Here is a 20,607-nt window from a genome sequence, read left to right on the forward strand (position 1 = left end):
AAAAAAAAGTAAAATACTGACTTAATACTGTTTTGAGGCGGGGAGTCACATATGTGAATTTGTCTTGTAAAATAAAGAAATTTTATCCCCCAAAAATTTAATTTGAAAAAATGAAGTGTATGATTTAATTTCTGTTTCCTCTAGTACTCTACTGAGTAATGCTTTGATTCTGTCATATGAATATGAATTTCAATAGGGTATGCTATTTTATTAGTGTCATTTATAGAAGATGTAGCTATTTTTTTATCAGTTGATGTGTTTTGCTTAGATTTTGCTTACCGGCCAGATTGGGTGACTTTCTAATTTGTTAACATTATTCGCAGTGTAAAGAATTCCACTGTCGGATTGTAAAATGAAGTGTTTGTACTGGCTGGCGGTTTTTTGCAAAATAAAATTTACCAACCAAATCCCCTAATTTTGCAAGCAAAAAACACAAAATTTGCAAAAGAATTGTGATTGATTTCTTAAAAACCGGCAAGAAGTTCAAGAAAGAGAAAAGCGTTGTGGTCTTGAGTAATTGATAGAGAGAGATTAACAAAAAAATGATCACTACAAAAAGCTAATAAGTATAAGATTTTTCCCAACTATGCTGTTGCAGGCGTGTCTACCCTCAATCTCAAATCAGGGTACTTAGTTTGAGATCAACTTAAAGTCTCATCCAGACTTAAGCATAGGTCCCCACTATTAGGAATACACTCAAATGTTTACAAAATATCGTATTATATTTAAAGCAAAAAAAAATAATAAAGTGTACCAGTACATCACCACAGAGAGATGGTTTGCAAGGAAAAAAATATAATCTCCCAAAACTATAACTATACAGTCAAGGCCTCTGGCCAGGGCTAGGATAAAACTAGGTAATCCAATTACAAAATGTAAAATGGTTATAAAATGAGTATACAATACAGGATTGTTGGATTTTAACTAAACTTTTTATTTTCCGAAGCCAGCTGGTTACAAAACGAAAGTAAAGAAGAAAAAACAAGGGAGATAAAAAGTTCTTATTATTATGTGAAGAAGTTCTTATCAAAATGTGGGTATGAATGTATTATATACACTACTGTTACACAAGACAAAGACAGAAAGCAACGCGGAAAACAGATATAGAGGATAGAAGACACAGGGTGACTGCCCACCTTGGGCAAAGACCCAGAACAAGAAATGAAGTGACTTGACTTGAAAAGTGCCATAAGACACTAGAGAATAAAAACTTTTTCTCGGAAAAATGATTGGAGCCGGCACTTATGTTGATAATAACAGAAAATGATGCGAGTAGAAAAGTGCCTGAAGACAAAAGAGAATAAAAATTTTGCGGCGAAAAAAGAAAAGAAGGAAAAAAACACTACTTGGAAATAATATATATATATATATATTTTTAATTACCCCCCCCCCCCCCCCCCCCCCCCAAAAACGGATAAAAAAAATAATCATATCATATCTTGTCGCGCCAGTGAGTCAGCCAGTCCCGGGCAGTCTGGTTGCATTCCCTCAGGTCAGCATTGGTGCAGTGAGGTCCCAGCGAGCATTCAGACAGGATGTGGTCCATGGTCTGTCTGGGGTGACCGCATGGGCATTCAGTGCCCGGTGAGATTTTCCATTTAAAGAGGTTGGTGGCGGTGTTTCCCACCTTTGCTCTAGCTCTGTTCAACGCCACCCATTCTTTTCTCTTGAGGTCTGTGCCTGCTGGGAGCTTTTCTGTTGGGGGCTGGAGGGCATCGTTTGCTGTCTTGTCCCATTCTACCCATTTGTCCAGGCGGAAGAATGCTGAGTGGTCTGGGTGAAGGCTCTCTACTGTGAGGAAGCTCTTCCTTGATTTGAGCCTGCTTTTGGGGCAATTGTGGTCATGAAGGGGGTGTCTCTGGTCCATTTCCTGTTTGTATTTTTGTATTTGGGCATGAGTTTCCCTCCGGATGTGTGGTGGGGCTATTCCTGCTGCACGGTAGACCAGTGGTAATGGTGTTGCTCTCAGCTGGCCCGTTATGATCCGGCAGGCGTTGTTGAGCTCGGGGTCTAGCTTGGAGGCATGGCATGATCGGGCCCATACAGCTGAGCAGTACTCCGCAGTTGAGTAGCTGAGGGCCAATGCTGTGGTCCTTAGAGTTTTAGGGTCAGTTCCCCAGTTCATGTTTGCCAAATAATAAAAAGGAATTACATCTCTTTACTTTAAGAAAGAAAGTTTATTTTCACTTCCGCTTCACTTCATCTCTTTCTCGTTCTAAAGATTTTAAAATTTTAGCTTTTTTTTTATGGCACATTTTTCGACCTCATGGACAAGTTTTTTCAAAAGAGTAATATATATCTGATAAATGAGAAATAGTAATAATAATAGTAATAATTATAATAATAATAATAATAATTGTTATTATTATTATTATTATTATTATTATTATTATTATTATTATTATTATTATTATATTATTATTATTATTATTATTATTATTATTATTATTATTATTATTATTATTATTATTATTATTATTATTATTATTATTATCATCATTATTTATTATTTTTATTGATAATTATTATCATTATTATTGTTACTTTTACTATTAATTTTATTATTATTATTATTATTATTATTATTATTATTATTATTTATTATTATTATTATTATTATTATTATTATTATTATTATTTATATTAGGTAGCAGATTGTTTTTATCCAAAGTTCACGTATCTATAGTCATTGGACATCTTTCAATTTTTCTCTATCCAAATATGTTACAGAAATTCCACAATGAGACTCGCAATTTGAAAGCCTTGTTATTTTTTTGTTATCATAAATTATGTGATTCAGCCTGATTTGATGGATATGTCTATTTCTTTTCATGCCATATTACGCCATGCTGAGTTAAAAGCCTTAAAATTAATGGCAACTTTTGGACAAAAAGATGGCAACAAACGCAGATACTACGAATACACTTATTTGTTCTTGTGTCAAAGTGTGTTCCAGCGGGTGGTTGGATGGGAACATCACCCTTGAATCATATACCTATGATGTTCGCATGGGTGTACGATCCGATAGTGATGTTGTTTCTTCTCTTTACTAGCCTATCCTGCTTCTTTGGTTTGTGATTGTATTTTTGACAGGGATATTTTTTTTTCTGTAAATCTTCTGCCTGTTTGTTCTTGGTTATTTATAATTTAGCTTATGATATCTTTAGGTTATGATTTTGATTTACATTTGTACTATTTGTGTTAGATTGCTTGTTTTTTTGTTTCAGCGGTCTCTCATATAACCTCAATTGTGTTGGAAGAGACCTAAAGCAACAAACAAAAAAAAAAAAAAGTGTGTTCCATTTTGTTGTTTCTCATGTGGGTTGTTCTTGTGATATGTATTCATGTGATAAAGCTGTGTAAATTCGTTCACTGTTGTTAGTTATTTCCTGTGAATTTGTGAATTAGAATTGACCATGAAAACGTTTATGTCCTTTTTAAAAATGTCTTTCTAGCAGATCTTATCTTTTCTTTCCCTCGCGAGTGATTATTATTATTTATTTTAATGTTTTTTAAATCCATGATCTCATTTTCATCATTTGGTATATAAAAATTCATTCACAACACCACCATCATAAGTCAGCATATATTGACTGCTTGCACTTTTTTAATTATTACATGAATCACAGTGAGGACAGTGGCATTGCCTACCACCCTTTGGTCCATCACGTAGTCCAGAATGAGAATTCCAGTACTTTTATTGTTGGTGCAGTCAAACAGTTGCCAGGGCATCTTAATATCAATGACAGAGATGGACAAGAACTCGGCAACTCACCTGCAGAGGAAACGTGCTTTGCCATCGCCACATTAGATGGTGAGTTGTAAAAATTTTAATACATTTTTTCCCCATAAAACTCCTAAAATTATTATTACTTAAAATCAGATGACCCTGTCTACCTCTTGTTTGATTCTTTGACATTGTGGGACAAAACTTTGGTGATCACTTGCTATCTCAATGGCAACAGTACAGCTGAGATTTCTTGAAGCAGTTTTTAATATAATAAATGCAATTTACGATTGTATATTTGTTTACTATCTTCATTCCCTCAGGCTCTGTTGCATTTGTTAACAAGGAGGATAACGTATTGTGGTCCTTGCAGATGGAACATGAATTATTTGCTCTGTTTAAGCTCGACGTCACTGTGAGTAAATCACATTATCGTAGATATGATCATTATTATCACTAGTTATTTTTGTTTTCTTTTTTTTGTTGTTTTTTATCATTAGTTTTATATTTTTATTTTAACTTTATACGATCAACCAAATTTCTGTAAAATCTTAATTTCATTACTTATTTTAGACCAAACCGTTTTCAGCAGGAAAGTCAAACACAGGTTTACTTCCCAAAGTCACATCGGTGTCAACATTCTCTTTATGATAATAGTGAGCATAATGCCAGGTTAAAGTAAAATAAGATCTAACTTGGAAGTTTAAAGATATCATAGTTTTAGTGGTGGGGGGAGAATGTAGTCACAATGTCTAGGTAGCCTTAGTTACCAATTTTCTCTTAGAGGTATTGATTAAGAATTCGAAGTTCTTTATATCATTAGTTCTTTTGCCAGATTTTTCTTTTCAGCAAGTTTTATTAAATGAACAATGCTCATCAAATTTTGTAGTACAAGCCAACAATTCATAGCAGTCCTATCGTCTTTCTTTTTATTGAAGTTTAAAGAACCTAAAAATGAATTTAACTTCTGAAAACAAACTTTATTCTCTATTGTGTTTTCGCCTTTGTGGACTAGTGCTATGACATTGTACTTCTGATCTATGTTCTTGGTTCTTGTCATGCTATATGTGATGCAAAGTTGAGTCCTGGGAGAAGGCTTTTTACTCACATTCTCTTACTGTACTCTGGTAGACAATTAGTGCCTGGCTGGTAACAGTTTTGTCTATCAGGAAAGAAAAAAGGGGTCATGTCTCAGCTTACATAATAATAATAATAATAATAATAATAATAATAATAATAATAATAATAGATCTTTATTGTCCATAAATATGGCAATTTGTCATTTAGTTACACTTGTTATAACGTTAAACGATAACTGTAACATTGAACAGATATTTCACTCCTACTTATTTTTTCTCTCTCTCTCTCTCTCTCTCTCTCTCTCTCTCTCTCTCTCTCTCTCTCTCTCTCTCTCTCTCTCTCTTCCTCTCTTTCTTTCACAAGTGCGATATACACAACATAAACATATTCATTTCGTTTTCAATTTGTTACGATTGTGGCAATTCGACACCAAAAATTATCATCATTATCAATTACAATTGGTCAGTTAATCTTACATTAAATGAATTAATAAATTAACATGTTAAATGTCACGCTTGGGTTAGGGCTCCATGTAAAGCACTTTGAGTACATTTGGTAGATATTTCACCGTATGAATTTCTGTTGTGGTTGTTGTTTTTTAAATTCTTTCACTCAACCCTTTCAGGGAGATGGGAAGGAGGAGTTGATTTGCTGTTCTTGGAATGGCCAGACTTATATCATCAATCATGAGATGGATATTGTTTGCTACAATTTTCCTGACAGTGTGGCTGCCTTTTGTGCTGGTTTGTCTATATTTATTTATTTTTAAAATATTATTTTCATTAGAGGGACAAGTCAAAAGTATGCCAAGCAGAATTTTGCAATATAACACTATTATACCTTTAAAAAAAAAATTAAAATGATGAAACAAAGTCGAGCAATAATGGATTGGAAGGGAGACAATCTTTACACATATAAGGGCTTCCATGACAAACCATTCAATCCAGGGAAAACCAACTATGCAAGAGATGTTTAAAAACTATCGACAATACAACCTTCAACAATATATGATCAGTTTCATTATCATTACATGTCAAATTGGATGGTTTTACACCAATGGAAAATATTTATTTTGATCTGTTATGATAATGCATCATTGGTTGAAGAGTGATCTTGGCCAAATTCATTAAACCATCTGATGGATTTTGTAAGAGCACGTTTAGAAAATTAATGCCATACAGTGGACTTGTATTGTCTGAAATGGAAATTGAGTACTGCCCATTGGAGGAATGAATGATGTATTGTGGAAAATTATAAATAACATTGTGAAATTGAATGTAAGCTTCAATTTAATATACAAAAACAGATAAAATGGATGTTTCGGGTTTCCCCTTTATCAACAAATACAGGATGAATGGAACACTGCAGACAAATGAGATAATGTGTTAGTGGCGTTGTTAAGATGAATAAACAAAAACGTTGATGGGCAGGAAATAGTAGGCTCCTTTGTAAGGAAGCATGAATTAAAATAGAACAATAGATATTTATAAAGGTGCGCAATTAATTAAGTCAAAAGAGGGGAGGCTGGGAGGAACAGTGTAATGCAGTATAGAAAGTGAAATAAGATAAAGTGTAAACTATTGTTGGAAAATAAATACAATGGAATTAGACATTAATACAAAATATAAGGGATGTAGGTATTAGTATAATCATTAGTGGCAGTAGCAGCAGCAGAAGCAACAGTAGTACTTTTAGTAGTAGAAGTAGTAGTAGTAGCAGTAGTAATTGTCGTCATTGTCGTAGTAGTAGTATTAGTAGTAGTCATAGTAGTAATGATACTGGTATGTAATTTAAGGATAAGACGATGGATGGCTTGAGGGGGGAGGGGGGCAAGAGATAAAGAAAGTCTAATATTTAAATGAGGTCCAGTGGAATATTATGAATGTTCATGTTATTTATTTTATTAAAAGAAAATTATTGAAGTTTGGTTTTGTTATATTTTATATTTATGAATATTGGAGTGAAAGCCTTGATCCTGAGATTCCATTTTGAACAGGTCAAAAAAAATTAGGGGATGGGATAGCAGAGTGAATAAAGCATGGCACTAACACTTGGAATACCTGGTTTGAGTGTACCCTTCTAAACTCAAAGAAGGGGACATGTAGTATTCTCCAAAACATCATTTCTAGCGCCACGCAACAAACTCGTGAAGTACGGGAATGCCATTTTTCTGAATTCGATTACTCACTTGCTATCAACGATATAAACGTGCGGTAAAAAGGAAACGGAAATAGAACGATCGCATTACGTTTACGATGTTTCCGGCTTAGAATAAAACAAAGTGATTCGTTGCAATAACAAAGTAAACATGATCCGTTTTTTCTCGGGGGCCGCGGGCGATGACGGGCGATGCGGGCCTCAACAGTCGCGGGCGACTCCAGGGGAAGCGGGCCTCTATGGGTTAATAATATTATAATAATAAGCTCCCTTTACTCAGAAGTCTCAACACGCTGTACATAGATAAGTTATGCACAATTTACTAATGCATGAACATCACAAGCATCCGTGCACAATGGAATTCAACAAACACCAATTCACTATGAAACACACACATACACACACAGCCACAGGTAATACTAACTAAATTAAGGCCGCTAACACAATCAGCCAGATAGATATTTATCAAATAGGTGAGTTTTGAGGTGTTTCTTATAACCTCAGATTTCAGTAGCAGACCTGAGGGAAAGAAGAAGAGTGGAAAGAAACCCAGTTCAATTTATTTAAGGAGTTTTTGTCTTAAAAAATACATTTGAAACTAGGATACTTAATTTCCCGTAAAACACTTTGAAAGCTGATTAGAGATTAAGTGAGTGGAGCAAGCACTTATGTTAACAATAACAAAAAATGGTGAGTAGGAAAGTGCCAGAAGACAACAGAGAAAAAAACTTCTCAGCGGCAATGGGGGCTTGAACCCGTGACCTTACTGGTATGACAACTCCGCCTGGCCGGGGAGATTGTGACTCTACCATATGAGCTATCCATGACCCCATAAAAAGTCACTTCAAACCTTAGTCTTTTTAGAGCCTTCTCTCCCCGACTTCTTGAGGTCACGGGTTAATCACAGCGTACACAACGACAACAGTTTAGTTGAGACGGTATCCCGTTCCTGACACCTGCTGACCCGGTCACAGTGAGCGGTCAATCACCGAGAGGAATTTACCTAACGGGGATTGCCGTTTCACTCGATTTAACAATGTTTTGTTTTATTGTCTGTTAGACACCCATATTGAATGAGTTGAAATATCTCTACTTGGTATAAAAGTTTATATTTTCTACTTTTACTGTGTGTTTTTTTATTTTTTCATAGTATTACTAGATTTCTCAATATGTTATCAATGAACGGTAACAAATTACACAAAAAATATAGCGGGTGCAACATTAAAAAAATTAGAGAAAAAAAAACGTTGCTATGGATTTGTCTGAATTTTATGTATTATAAAGACAAAATGTAAATACTTCTCCTCACAAAAAACGTATTTTTCCTCAACAAAAATAAATCCGCTACGAGCATTCAAACTCGTCAGTGTAGTTTGGGGCTGGTCTTTAACTGCATTGCGTTGATGACAAATCGCATTTTATTCATATCATTGATAATGCCGGATGCTCTTTTTCTCCAATTTTGCTGTTGTTTGGTGACAGCTCTCTGTGCCTTGTTCTCCAAGAAGTCTAAGTCTAAACTTATATTGAGTGATGTGTGGTATGCAGTGGTACTCAAGGAGCTGTTGTTTTGGGATTATTTTTTTGGAAAATATTTTCTGTATGTCTCCGTGTAATGCTTTATTGCACTTTGAATATATTGGATTGTGTCTGCTTTGATCGATTTTGTGTGTGAAATAAAGTTGTGCACATGACTATAGGCATTGTTTATATTGTCGAAAATTAATCCAATACTGCATGCGTCGTCAATGATGAGTGGGTCGTGGGTGCAGTTCTTTGTTTGTTGGATAATTGTAAGTGTAGACTTTTTCTTGTAAGTATTTGTGGCAGTGGTTGCCAATGAATGATCTGCTGTGGTAAGCCTGTTGTGTAATGCGGTATTCTGTCCAATTCAGAGGCAATAGGACCATCCCTGAGGGTCAGTGGCTCGTGCATGAGATTTAAAAGTCTCTCCTGCGTTTCGTAGTTTGTTGTTAAATTCTACTCTGTCGATATCAAACATGCAAGTGTAACCCGTTTCAAGGTTGATTTATTTATTATTAGCGTTTTGGCAATGAGCAAATACAAAGAAGCTAATGAGTCGTGTGTTCAATGTGCTTTATAATGTGTACCTTTTACACATAAATTATGAGTGTGCTCCTTGCTTGTCCAATGCCGTGTCAGTCCCATAGACTAAAAGAATGTCATTAGAATAATTTGAACATTTAAATGGTTTCTTGCGGGTACGTTTCTATTTCTGTGTTAAACAAATCATACCACATGTCCTACATAATGAATTCACTGCTTGGTTATGACTTGCAATTGTGTGGTCCAAGCTGTAAGAGAAAATTCAAAATTGACTGAGCGATGTAAGCAATGATATAGTGAATTAATGAATAAAATGAGTTCTAAAACACTCTGTATTACTTCTCATATCTATGCATACATAACAGCGTACATAAAATTTGGAAAAAGAAAAACCAAATACTTCACCCAATTTGGTGAAAGAAAGGGGGGGGGGGGGGGGGGGGGCAGGAAAATTCTAACAAGCAATTGAGCTAAGTTGAGGCCCAACACACAATGTCATTTAAAATTAAACATTAGCAAGATAATTCAAATTATGCAATTTAAAAATCAAATTAACTCATCATTGAAAAAAAATAAAAAATAAAAATATAATTAACAATAAAACCGCAGCGAAATATTACGTTTCAAGAACAAGGCTAAAGGAGTAATATCATTATTACCTGACCTACCGCGGAAAAATAATCATTACAAAATAATGAAAACTGAAGAGTAAATGAGACTTACCTCATTTCGTAGTAAAACTTGTGCCTTGTGAATCACACCAAAAAAAATTTGAAGTTTATAGCAACGTTTTTTTAGAATCCTGAGGTAATTACAAGTAATTTTATTTAAATGTTATAGAAAAATAGGTGAATTTGAATCACGGCTTGTGGAATAAGTATACTGGAGATATTGAAATAAAAATTGGACGGATGGAAAGAGGAGGTCTGCGAGAATTCTTTGCATTTTGGGTGGAATTGCATTGTCACGAAGATCGTGAGGTTAATTGGTACGGAAATCATCCATTGGTATCACCCAATGCACGTCAAATCTACGTTCTGGGAATTGTTATCGGCTGACCGCTGTTGACCCCGGTTACCTGTCGGGTGAGGTTACGTCGGCGCTCGGAACAGCGGGAAACTAAACGGTCAGATTTATAGTGCAGTTTAGACGCCGTGTAATACACACAAACGCCGCAATGTTAGTTGGCCAACATTTCAAGCTTAATAGCCAATATTCTCAACACAAACATGTAACATAGAAACGTTTGAGACATTGAGTGTGCTCTGGTATTTGGGGTGAGTTTTTAATTCAGAAAAGTGATTGGAGCAGTTACTAATGTTGATAATATAAGACATTATGTTGACATTATAAGATATCATCTCCGTGACATAACATCAAGGAAAATAGATCATTAATTTATCAAAAAAACATCTGGTGTCAACTGAATGTCCAAGTCAGCAAATATGAGATATATAATACGCTCAAGGAAATGAATGAAAGTGCCTTAAGCTTGGCTCAAAATTTTGACCTCTGCCGAACCACTTGGCCATCCCTTCCCCCTGACAGTATTAAAGATATTGATATATCCATGCAATCTTTTTTCAGGTTCCTATTCAGTACATGAGAGAAGCAATGTTCCATGCTTTGTGTATGCCACCACAAATGGCCAAATTTTCATCTACTACAACATTGCTATGCCACATTTGAGAATGACCAGTTTACTTGAGACAATGGCATCTAAGGAGGTTACTACTGACTTGTTAGCAAAGCTGGATATCAAAGGTATTGGTAAATTTATAGTGGTAACTATATAAATATATTAGTAAATAGTTGGGACTTTATGATCAAAAATTGATGTGTTTACAGTGGCGGACTGTTTGTTTGTCATTAGACAATTGATGATTAAACATGACCCATAGCTCCCAACACTCCCAGAAACTCCGGCAGTCTCTTGGAGTTATCGACCATCTCCCAGAAATTTATAGATTAAAATTTTGTTGGAAAGTTCCCTGTTTCAGTGTTTTTATAATTAACACTTCCACATTTACTCAAATTGCAAAAAACTATATCATTGGTATTAAGAACTCTCCTTTTTCACTAATATCTTTCTTACCGGTTTGAGGATTTGCAAAAAATGATGCATGTAAGCAATATACTTTGAATGTTCTCAGATCTTGTTTATACTTCCACCAGAGATTGTGTTTAGTGAAAGCAAAATTTAATCAACTTTGATTTTGAGGCATCCAGTCAGAAAATTAAATGCTTATTTAGATAATCATATTTAGATAAATCATAGATGGTTTTATCCCTTTTCACATCTGTGAAAATTAAATCTACCCTTTTTTTCTGCCTGAATGTAATTGGAGAATAATTTTTAAAATCATTGTATTTTATCAAGTCTGTGAATTAATTACTTAAGTACCATTTTAAGTATGCTTATTTTGTCAATGTACATCGTGGGAATTAAGACTATTTAGAAGTTCTCTTTACTACTAAAACTGTTATCATATCATTAATGGGGCTTTAAAATGAACCAAGTGTTCCTTAATTGTCCTTAAAACATAAGTAACAATATATTGTACATTACACATTGCATGTTCGTTGAGATAAAAGTATTAAAAAGAGAGAAACAGATAAAGACATAGAAGACAAATTTTTTTTAAAACATCCATTATTATCATTGACATATTATTATTGCTCAGTCATATATGTATTTTAAAGCAAAACGTTCCCTAGGGTATTTTTAAATTAATTAATATATTTAGCATACTTAGTTTGATATTTTAAATTGTGGCATGTTTTGGCAGGATGGAATATAAATGTATTCTTCCTAATAGAAGTTGAGTCTTGAAATAAATATTTTAAGTTCATCTCCAAGCATGAATGCAATTGGAAAGTAATTTTAAAAGATCATTGTATTTTATCAAAACCGTGAACTAATTACTTAAATATAATTTATTGCACCAAAGAAAACAAACCTTGTCACTGTTAAAATACACTGCTGTTAAATTTTGGGTCAGTTAAATCACCCGCATTTTAGCCAAATCTCCCTGATTTTTACACCAAAGCTTCCTTTCAACGGATTTTCCAAGTTGGCAGCTATGCATGACCGTTTGGTACTGGTATTAGAACAGATGAAGCAGAGCAGAAAGTGAATTTATTATGCATTGGATGTATATGCTTACAAATCTATTCTTTAAAAAGAATAGGGTTGAGGATCAACATTGTTCCGCACAGCTAATGTTAAATTTTTATCATCGAACACATCTAAAAATTATAAAACTATTTTTCACAGATTGATATACGTGTATCTTTCAAACCTTTCTTAAATTAAAGGTAATTCTATTGTCTGTTGCTTGCAACGATTATTTAGAATAATAATAGAACTTTATTGTCCAAAGAAATGGAAATTCATTTTGGTTCACATTGATGTCAATATAAAATACAATTATAGTATAGTGGACATATTCACATACATACCCCACACTCAAATAGACAACATAGTCATGCACACACAATGACATAGACAATTGACTCTTTAATATAACTCATCAATCAAGTAGAAACAAACATTTTTTCATAGCAGAGAAGAAAACATGAATGGATAATAATAAAACAAATAATTATCAAGATGATGACAGTGGTGATGATGATTATGACCACTATGGGGACAATGATGATGATGATGATAGTAATAATGATAATAGAACTTTATTTCAAAAGAAACGGTTCACACTGATGCCAAAATAAAATACCATTATAGTATTGTGGATATATACATGCACACCCCACGATGGTGGGGCATAATCATGAGTCCTTAATTTGACCTATGGCCTTCAGATTCTCCCTAATTTGGTTGCTGATAGCTCGAAAAGAGCGTCATGATCTGTGTTAATTTCCACAGGGGTCCCAATAGTTCAGTTGATTGAGCACTCCCTTCAAATGGAACCGATATCGATCCCGGGTGCAGTTGAGATTTTTTTTTCTGAGCACCCTGTCCACCCAGCAGTGATATTAGGTAGCTGGATCTGTTAGATCTGGTGGAAACTACTTTACTATCAACTAGCGTCCTATCCAAGGGAAGCAAGCAATTGCTATTGTCCAATTTATGCTATAGAAACAGGGATAAATGCCGACTCCATAGGCCTAATGGCTCTGAAGGACTGCTTTTTTTTTTTTTTAATGTTAATTTCCACAATATAGTGGTATAAAAATTTTAAATGACATAACTCTTTGTATGGACTAATTCGTCCCTTGATATATTTTATGCTATCTGTATTAATTTGTTTTAATCAAGAGGATGTACAACTCGATCGATCGATTGATACAACTGTTGTATCTCTAGGATTACCCAGTTGCTATCCCATACCTGTCGAATCTTATGAATTTTTCTTAATTTTACGAATTTTAGACAAATTTCATGGCCAATTACGAAAATACGAAATTGTATGGAAAATTACGAATTATTTCTCATAATAAATAATGATAATGATAATAATACTATTATTAATAATAATAATAATAATAATAATAATAATAATAATAATAATAATAATAATAATAATAATAATAATAATAATAAAAGTAATAATAATAATAATAATGATAATAATACTGCTACTACTACAACTACATCTACTACTACTACTACTACTACTACTACTACTACTACTACTACTACTACTATTACTATTACTACTACCACTACTACTTCAACTACTACTACTACTACTACTACTACTACTACTACTACTACTACTACTATTACTACTACTACTACTACTACTACTACTACTACTACTACTACTACTACTATTACTACTACTACTACTACTACTACTACTACTACTACTACTACTACTACTACTACTACTACTACTACTACTACTACTACTACTATAATAATGATGATGATTATAATAATATTAACAATAATAAAGCATTTCTACAGCATGATGATGTAATGTTGAAGTGATCATCAATGTCAAATTTGTTGTTGTTCTTATACGATTTCAGAAATTACTAATTTCCTTGTCAAATCACTAAAAATTGGCATAGAAATGACTAAATTTGAAGTTCTCAATTTGGCAGGTCTGCTTTCCCTGCCGTCTGCGTTGGAACTGGAATTAGCCAAATTAATTGTTGTTATGTAAGACTAGGATGAAAAATGAAAGAAAACATTGCTCTTGAATCATCTAACACGTTGAAATTACAGCTAATATAATTGATACTAATTAAAAGGGTTGTTAGATATGTTGGCCTGGGATTGTAAACAAAACAAAAATTCATTGCCCTTGAATAAAGCCTTCATACATTGTATTAAAAAAAATTAATTTAAAAATTAAAATTAAAAAAAAAAAAAGCTTCCCATCATTCAGCCATTATGATCAGTCATTCGACTTTGGGAATCGCTATCTCACAGGCCACCCTATTGCCAATTAATTTGCACGCAACTACATACTTTATACCTAACTTATTTTGATTGTTGAAGGCTAAAAATATTCATCTATGTTAATTTCCATAATATGGTGGTATAATAGTAAAATAGATGGGTTCCTTTTTGTAATAGTAATAGCCTTTATTTTCCTGCAAATATTGCAGGCCTCCACTCGTATTTTAAAAAGTTTTGCGCAACTTTATGTTAAATTGAGGTATTTGCTAATGTTTATGGTAGTTAGATTAATTTCAGTAGTTAGGTAGCTATCCTTCAGAGCCATTAGGCACATGGATCCATAGTTTATCCAGGTTTCTAACTCTTTAGAACAAGGAATATTCCCTAAAGAATACTGAACCGCCGTTTTTAAGCCTCTCTTAAAAAAGGAAGGGCTCAATGTGGATGACCTGAAAAATCACAGGATGATTTCCAACTTATCGTATATTTCAAAGTTACTGGAAAAAGTCATTGATAACGGAAGCACATCCATGTTAAATTTGCTCGACCTGTCAGTCGTATTTGACACAATAGACCACGAAATTCTCTTTATGTGACTACATAACAATTTTGGTGTCCAAGGGACCGCACTCAACCAGTTCAGAACTTAACTTACGGGATGACACCAACAAATTCTGTTTTGAAACTCGTTCTCCCCTTTTGGCATGCCCCAGGGCTCTGTTCTTAAACCAATACTTTTTGTGCTTTATACATCACCACTTGGAGATATCATTCGTTCATATGGTCGTGAACACCGTTGTAATGCCGACACCACACAGATCTATGAAACCAACCATCAATCAGCATTTGACAGAAAATTTGAACTCTGTGCAGTGATGCCAAAACTCCGGTCTGAAGCAAAAAATTCCGGGCTCCGGGCAACTTCCGTCAAATTCCGGTGAGGTCAGTTTGTTCCAAGAATGCCCCCCCCCCCTCCCCCCTCCCTCCCTCCAACCACCACATCATCATCACTGCCACTAGTATTACAACTATCATCACCACTATTCCCACATCATCATCAATACCACAACTACTACTACAACCACCACCGCCACATCATCATCAATACCACAACTACTACAACTACAACCACCACCACCACATCATCATCACTACCACTACAACTACAACCACCACCACCACATCGTCATCACTACCACCACTACTACTGCAACTACCACAACCACATCATCATCACTGCAATTACCACTACTTCATCAACAACCACCAGTACCACAACATCTTCACTACCACTATTACTACAACCACCAGCATCACATCATCACTACCACTACTACTACAACCACCACCACCACATCATCATCACAACCACTACTACTACAACCACCACCACATCATCACTACCACTACTACTACAACCACCACCACCACATCATTATCACTACCACTAATACTACTACAACCACCACCACCACATCATCATCACTGCAACTACCACTACAACAACCACCACTACCACATCATCATCACTACCACTACTCCTACAACCACCACTACCACATCATCATCACTACCACTACTACTAGAACCAGCACTACCACATCATCATCACGACCACTATTACTACAACTACCACTACCACATCATCACGACCACAACTACTACAACCACCACCACATCATCATCACTACCACTATTACTACAACTACCATCACTATTACAACCACCACCGCCACATCATCATCACTACCACTACTACTACAACCACCACCATCACATCATCATCACTACCACTTCTACTAAAACCACCACAACCATATCGTCATCACTACCACTACTACTGCAACCACCAACACAACACCATCATCACTGCAACTACCACTAGTGCTACAACCACCACTACAACACCATCATCACTGCAACTACCACTAGTACTACGAGGGCTCTTTCAGAAATAACCGAAAAATGCCCATTGCTCAGCAACCAGTGGAGATTTTTTAATTCTGTAAACGACATGATATTCCTTATTTCCTTACGGATATTCCCAGAAATTATGAAGTGCATCATTTTGCACAATGAATTTCTAGACGATTTTAAAGATGGCGGCCCACCTTGAAACTTGGCCAAAGGAGGAAATCAGAGCTGTCATACGTTTTTTGAACACCAAAAGTCTGAATCCTACCGAAATTCATAAAGAACTTCAGAGTGTATATGGTGAGCATGTTATAAGCCGTACACAAGTCTATCACTGGTGTAATTTGTTTGAAGCCGGCCATTCCGACTTGACATGACAGGGAAGGGAGAGGGCGTTCGATAACTGCGACGTCAGAAGACAATGTGAAGCGAGTTGATGAGCTTATTCGTCAAGACAGGAGGTTGAAACTTCATGAAATCGCAAGCAGTCTTGAAATTTCGGAAACTTCTGCCCATAGAATTGTATTTGATGAACTTGGCTACAGAAAAGTCAGCGCAAGATGGGTTCCTAAGCAATTGACAGACAATCATAAAGAACAAAGATTGGACATCTGCAGGGAACTTTTGAGAAGAAGCAAGAGCTCACGCAGGGTTCACGGGCATACTGCCAACGCCGGCGGAGACTTTCTAGGGTACGCTGTGACTTTTCTTGACAGCATAGTCACCGGTGATGAGACTTGGTTGCACCATTGCACCCCAGAAACAAAGCAAGATTCGATGACATGGAAACATCCATCCTCACCTGTCGCGAAGAAATTCAAAGTCATGCGGTCAGCAAAGAAAATAATGGGAACTGTTTTCTGGGACAGTCGTGGTGTTATTCTGTTCGAAACCTTACAACCTGGAGAAACAATCAATGCTGCAAGGTACTGCCAAACTCTTGACAAGTTTAGGGAGGCCATTCGCAGAAAGCCCAGGGCAGTTGACCAACGGGGTCATTTTGCAACACGACAACGCTACACCCCACACAGCACGAGTGACGCAAGGTTGGCTAGAGAAATATGGATGGGAGATTTTGCCACACCCACCACACAGTCCAGACCTCGCACCATCTGATTATCACCTCTTTGGGCCACTGAAACGTGAGCTGGCAGGAAAGTCGATGAAGAGCTTGTTGACCATGTGCGGAAATGGCTACAAAACCTTGACGGAAATTTCTTCCGAGAGGGTATCTATTCCATGGTGCGGCGTTGGCAGAAGTGTGTCGACAGACTTGGCTGTTATGTAGAGAAACGAAGGACGAGTCAAGGTATGAACACGTGCAAGAATTTTGTTGATAGCATAAAAAACGCGGATTTTACAGGCATTTTTCGGTTAATTATGAAAGAGCCCTCGTACAACCACCACTACAACATCACTACCACTACTACTACAACCACCCCCACCACATCATCATTACCACTTCTACTACAACCACCACCACCACATCATCACTACTAATACTACTACAATTACCACCACTACATCATCATTACCAATACTACTTCAACCACCACCACCACATCATCATCACTACTATTTGTACTACAACCACCATCACTACCACATCATCATCACGATCACTACTACTACAACCACCACCACCACATCATCACTACCAATACTACTACAACCACCACCACCACCACATCATCATTACCAATACTACTACAACCACCACCACCACCACATCATCATTACCAATACTACTACAACCACCACCACCACATCATCATTACCAATACTACTACAACCACCACCACCACATCATCATCACTACTATTTGTACTACAACCACCATCACCACCACATCATCATCACTACAAATACTACTACAAGCACCACCACCACTACTACTACTACAACCACCACCGCCACATCATCATCACTACCACTGCTACTACAACCACCACCACCACCACATCATCACCACCACTATTACTACTACAACCACCACCACCACCGCCACATCATCATCACTACCACTGCTACAACAACTACCACCACATCATCATCACTACGACTGCTACAACAACCACCACCACATCATCATCACTACCACTGCTACAACAACCACCACCACATCATCATCACTACCACTGCTACAACAACCACCACCACATCATCATCACTACCACTGCTACAACAACCACCACCACATCATCATCTTTACCTCTGCTACAACAACCACCACCACATCATCATCACTACCACTGCTACAACAACCACCACCACATCATCATGACTACAAGTACCTACTACTACTAATACTAATACTACTACAACAACAAAAAGCCACCACTACAACATCATCATCACTACCACTACTACTTCAACCACCACCAGCACCACCACCATATCATCATCACTACTACCACTACTACTACAACAACAACCACCACCACCACCACCACCACATCATCATCACTACCACTATTACTACTACAACCACCACCACCACATACATCATCATCACTACCTCTACAACTACAACCACTACCATTAGGTTTTGGAGCTTTACTTCATTTGAAACAAGGAGACTTTGGGATTGTATTTGGCAATGTGTTTATGTATCATAATATAATCCTAATCAGTTATCTATTTAAACACAATGCCAAATACCATTCCAATTCCTTTTCCTTGTGTGCGGAAATTCCTCTTTCGGCATTGAAATTCCTACGAGTTGTGTCTGAAACTCCTGTGAGCCAAATTTAAAGTTGGCGTCTCTGTCTGTGAAAACTGCATTGGTGAAGTGAGCAAATGGATGAGGAAGAATAAATTACAATTGAATGCGGATAAAACTGAGGTGTTAATAATTCGGAACAAGAATAAAATTAATAAAAGTAATAAAACTTTTTTGGAGATAAACGAAATCAAAATGCCTTTTGTCAATAAAATTAAGAATCTTGGGTCATGTTTGATTTGGACCTTTCAATGAAGGAACAAGTATTTCAATTAAAGAAGAAATTATTTGTAGATATGAAAAAGATAAGTTCTAAATGATATTTTATAACAAAGGATACCTGTCAAAAATTAATATATGCCTTAGTTTTTTTCAAAATTAGATTATTTTAACTCTTTACTTTCTGGTACATCAAGTACAATTATTCGTTTTCTCCAAGCAATTCAAAACAATGCAGCACACTTGGTAATGAAAAAGAAGCTCTTATATGAAGCAGCACCTCTCATGGTGGACTTACACTGGCTGCCTGTGAGAGAACATATAGAATGTAAAGTAGCAATATTCATTTTAAATGTCTAGATAACAGCGCCCCTTCTTATCTCATTGAGATATGCGAACTGCAAAGATGTCTTCATTCCTCTTCCGATTCAAAAACTCTAAAGATACTAAAACTAGACTTAAAGCCGGAGAGAAAAGCTTTTCTTGGACCGAACCTAGAATTTGGAATAAATTGCCTTTAGAAATAAGAGAATCAAGAGCCCTGGAAACATTAAAAAAGAAACCGAAAACTCATCTTCAGTCTTGTTTCGGTGAGCAGCTACTCCAATGAATGATAAATGACTTTTGTTTTTTGTTTTTTTTTGTGAGTGTGTGTGTGTGCTTACGCATGTAAGGGTTTGTGAGTGGAATCATGCTGTGCATGGGTGTATTGATATTCTGATATATATGTACATGTTATTATATTGTAACACGTCCAGAGCCTGCATTATATAACGGGAAAAGCTGCGCTTAACAAATGTACCTGGGTGGGGATCCTGACCTCCGATAGCGGGCAGGGAGGTACATAACTGTGTCTTCTATCCCCTTATATCTTATCCAACAAGCTTTCTGTCTTTGTCTTGGAATGAGATTACTTGTTTTTTTTCCGGGCCCTCGTCGGAGTCCTGGCTGAGAGGGAAACAGTCAAATGCATAGTTATTGTTTTGGGAGACGATATTTTTTTCCTTGTAAATCATCTCTCTGTTATGTATTATTATATTTGTTATTTTTAATGTATAATAGCATTTGAGTGTATTCCTCTTTGTTGGATTTTGTGCTTGTGTCCGGATGAGACTTATAGGTGATCTCAAACTAAGTACGTTGGTGGTATGCTCTTGGAATCTACATCTGATCCCTATTTGTTCCTAGTTCCCCTTTGTCTTACTTTTTCTTGGGTGCTTTAATTGTAATTCTAGAACTTTCTTCCTTTTTACTGGCGCTGATATAACCTTAATGTGTTGCAAGCGCCGTAAAACCCTTAAAAATAAAAACAACAAATGTACACTATTATTATTATTATTATTATTA

General features: G+C 35.9%; 1 protein-coding gene across 6 annotated transcripts in view; it reads left to right on the forward strand.

Moving 5' to 3' along the window:
- Nucleotides 1-20,607, forward strand: part of LOC144978583 (KICSTOR complex protein ITFG2-like) — a 67,395-nt gene that overhangs the window by 42,895 nt on the left and 3,893 nt on the right. For all 6 annotated transcript variants that reach the window (XM_078924854.1, XM_078924853.1, XM_078924852.1 and 3 more), the window contains 4 exons: nucleotides 3,630-3,814; nucleotides 4,051-4,142; nucleotides 5,433-5,550; nucleotides 10,619-10,795. In XM_078924854.1, coding sequence (XP_078780980.1) covers nucleotides 3,630-3,814; nucleotides 4,051-4,142; nucleotides 5,433-5,550; nucleotides 10,619-10,795 — 572 coding nt within the window. The remainder of the gene's footprint in view (nucleotides 1-3,629; nucleotides 3,815-4,050; nucleotides 4,143-5,432; nucleotides 5,551-10,618; nucleotides 10,796-20,607) is intronic.

The sequence above is a fragment of the Berghia stephanieae genome, chromosome 8, assembly GCF_034508935.2.
Source record: "Berghia stephanieae isolate SIO BIC M18660-M18661 chromosome 8, UCSD_Bste_1.3, whole genome shotgun sequence".
Classification (NCBI taxonomy): domain Eukaryota; kingdom Metazoa; phylum Mollusca; class Gastropoda; order Nudibranchia; family Aeolidiidae; genus Berghia; species Berghia stephanieae.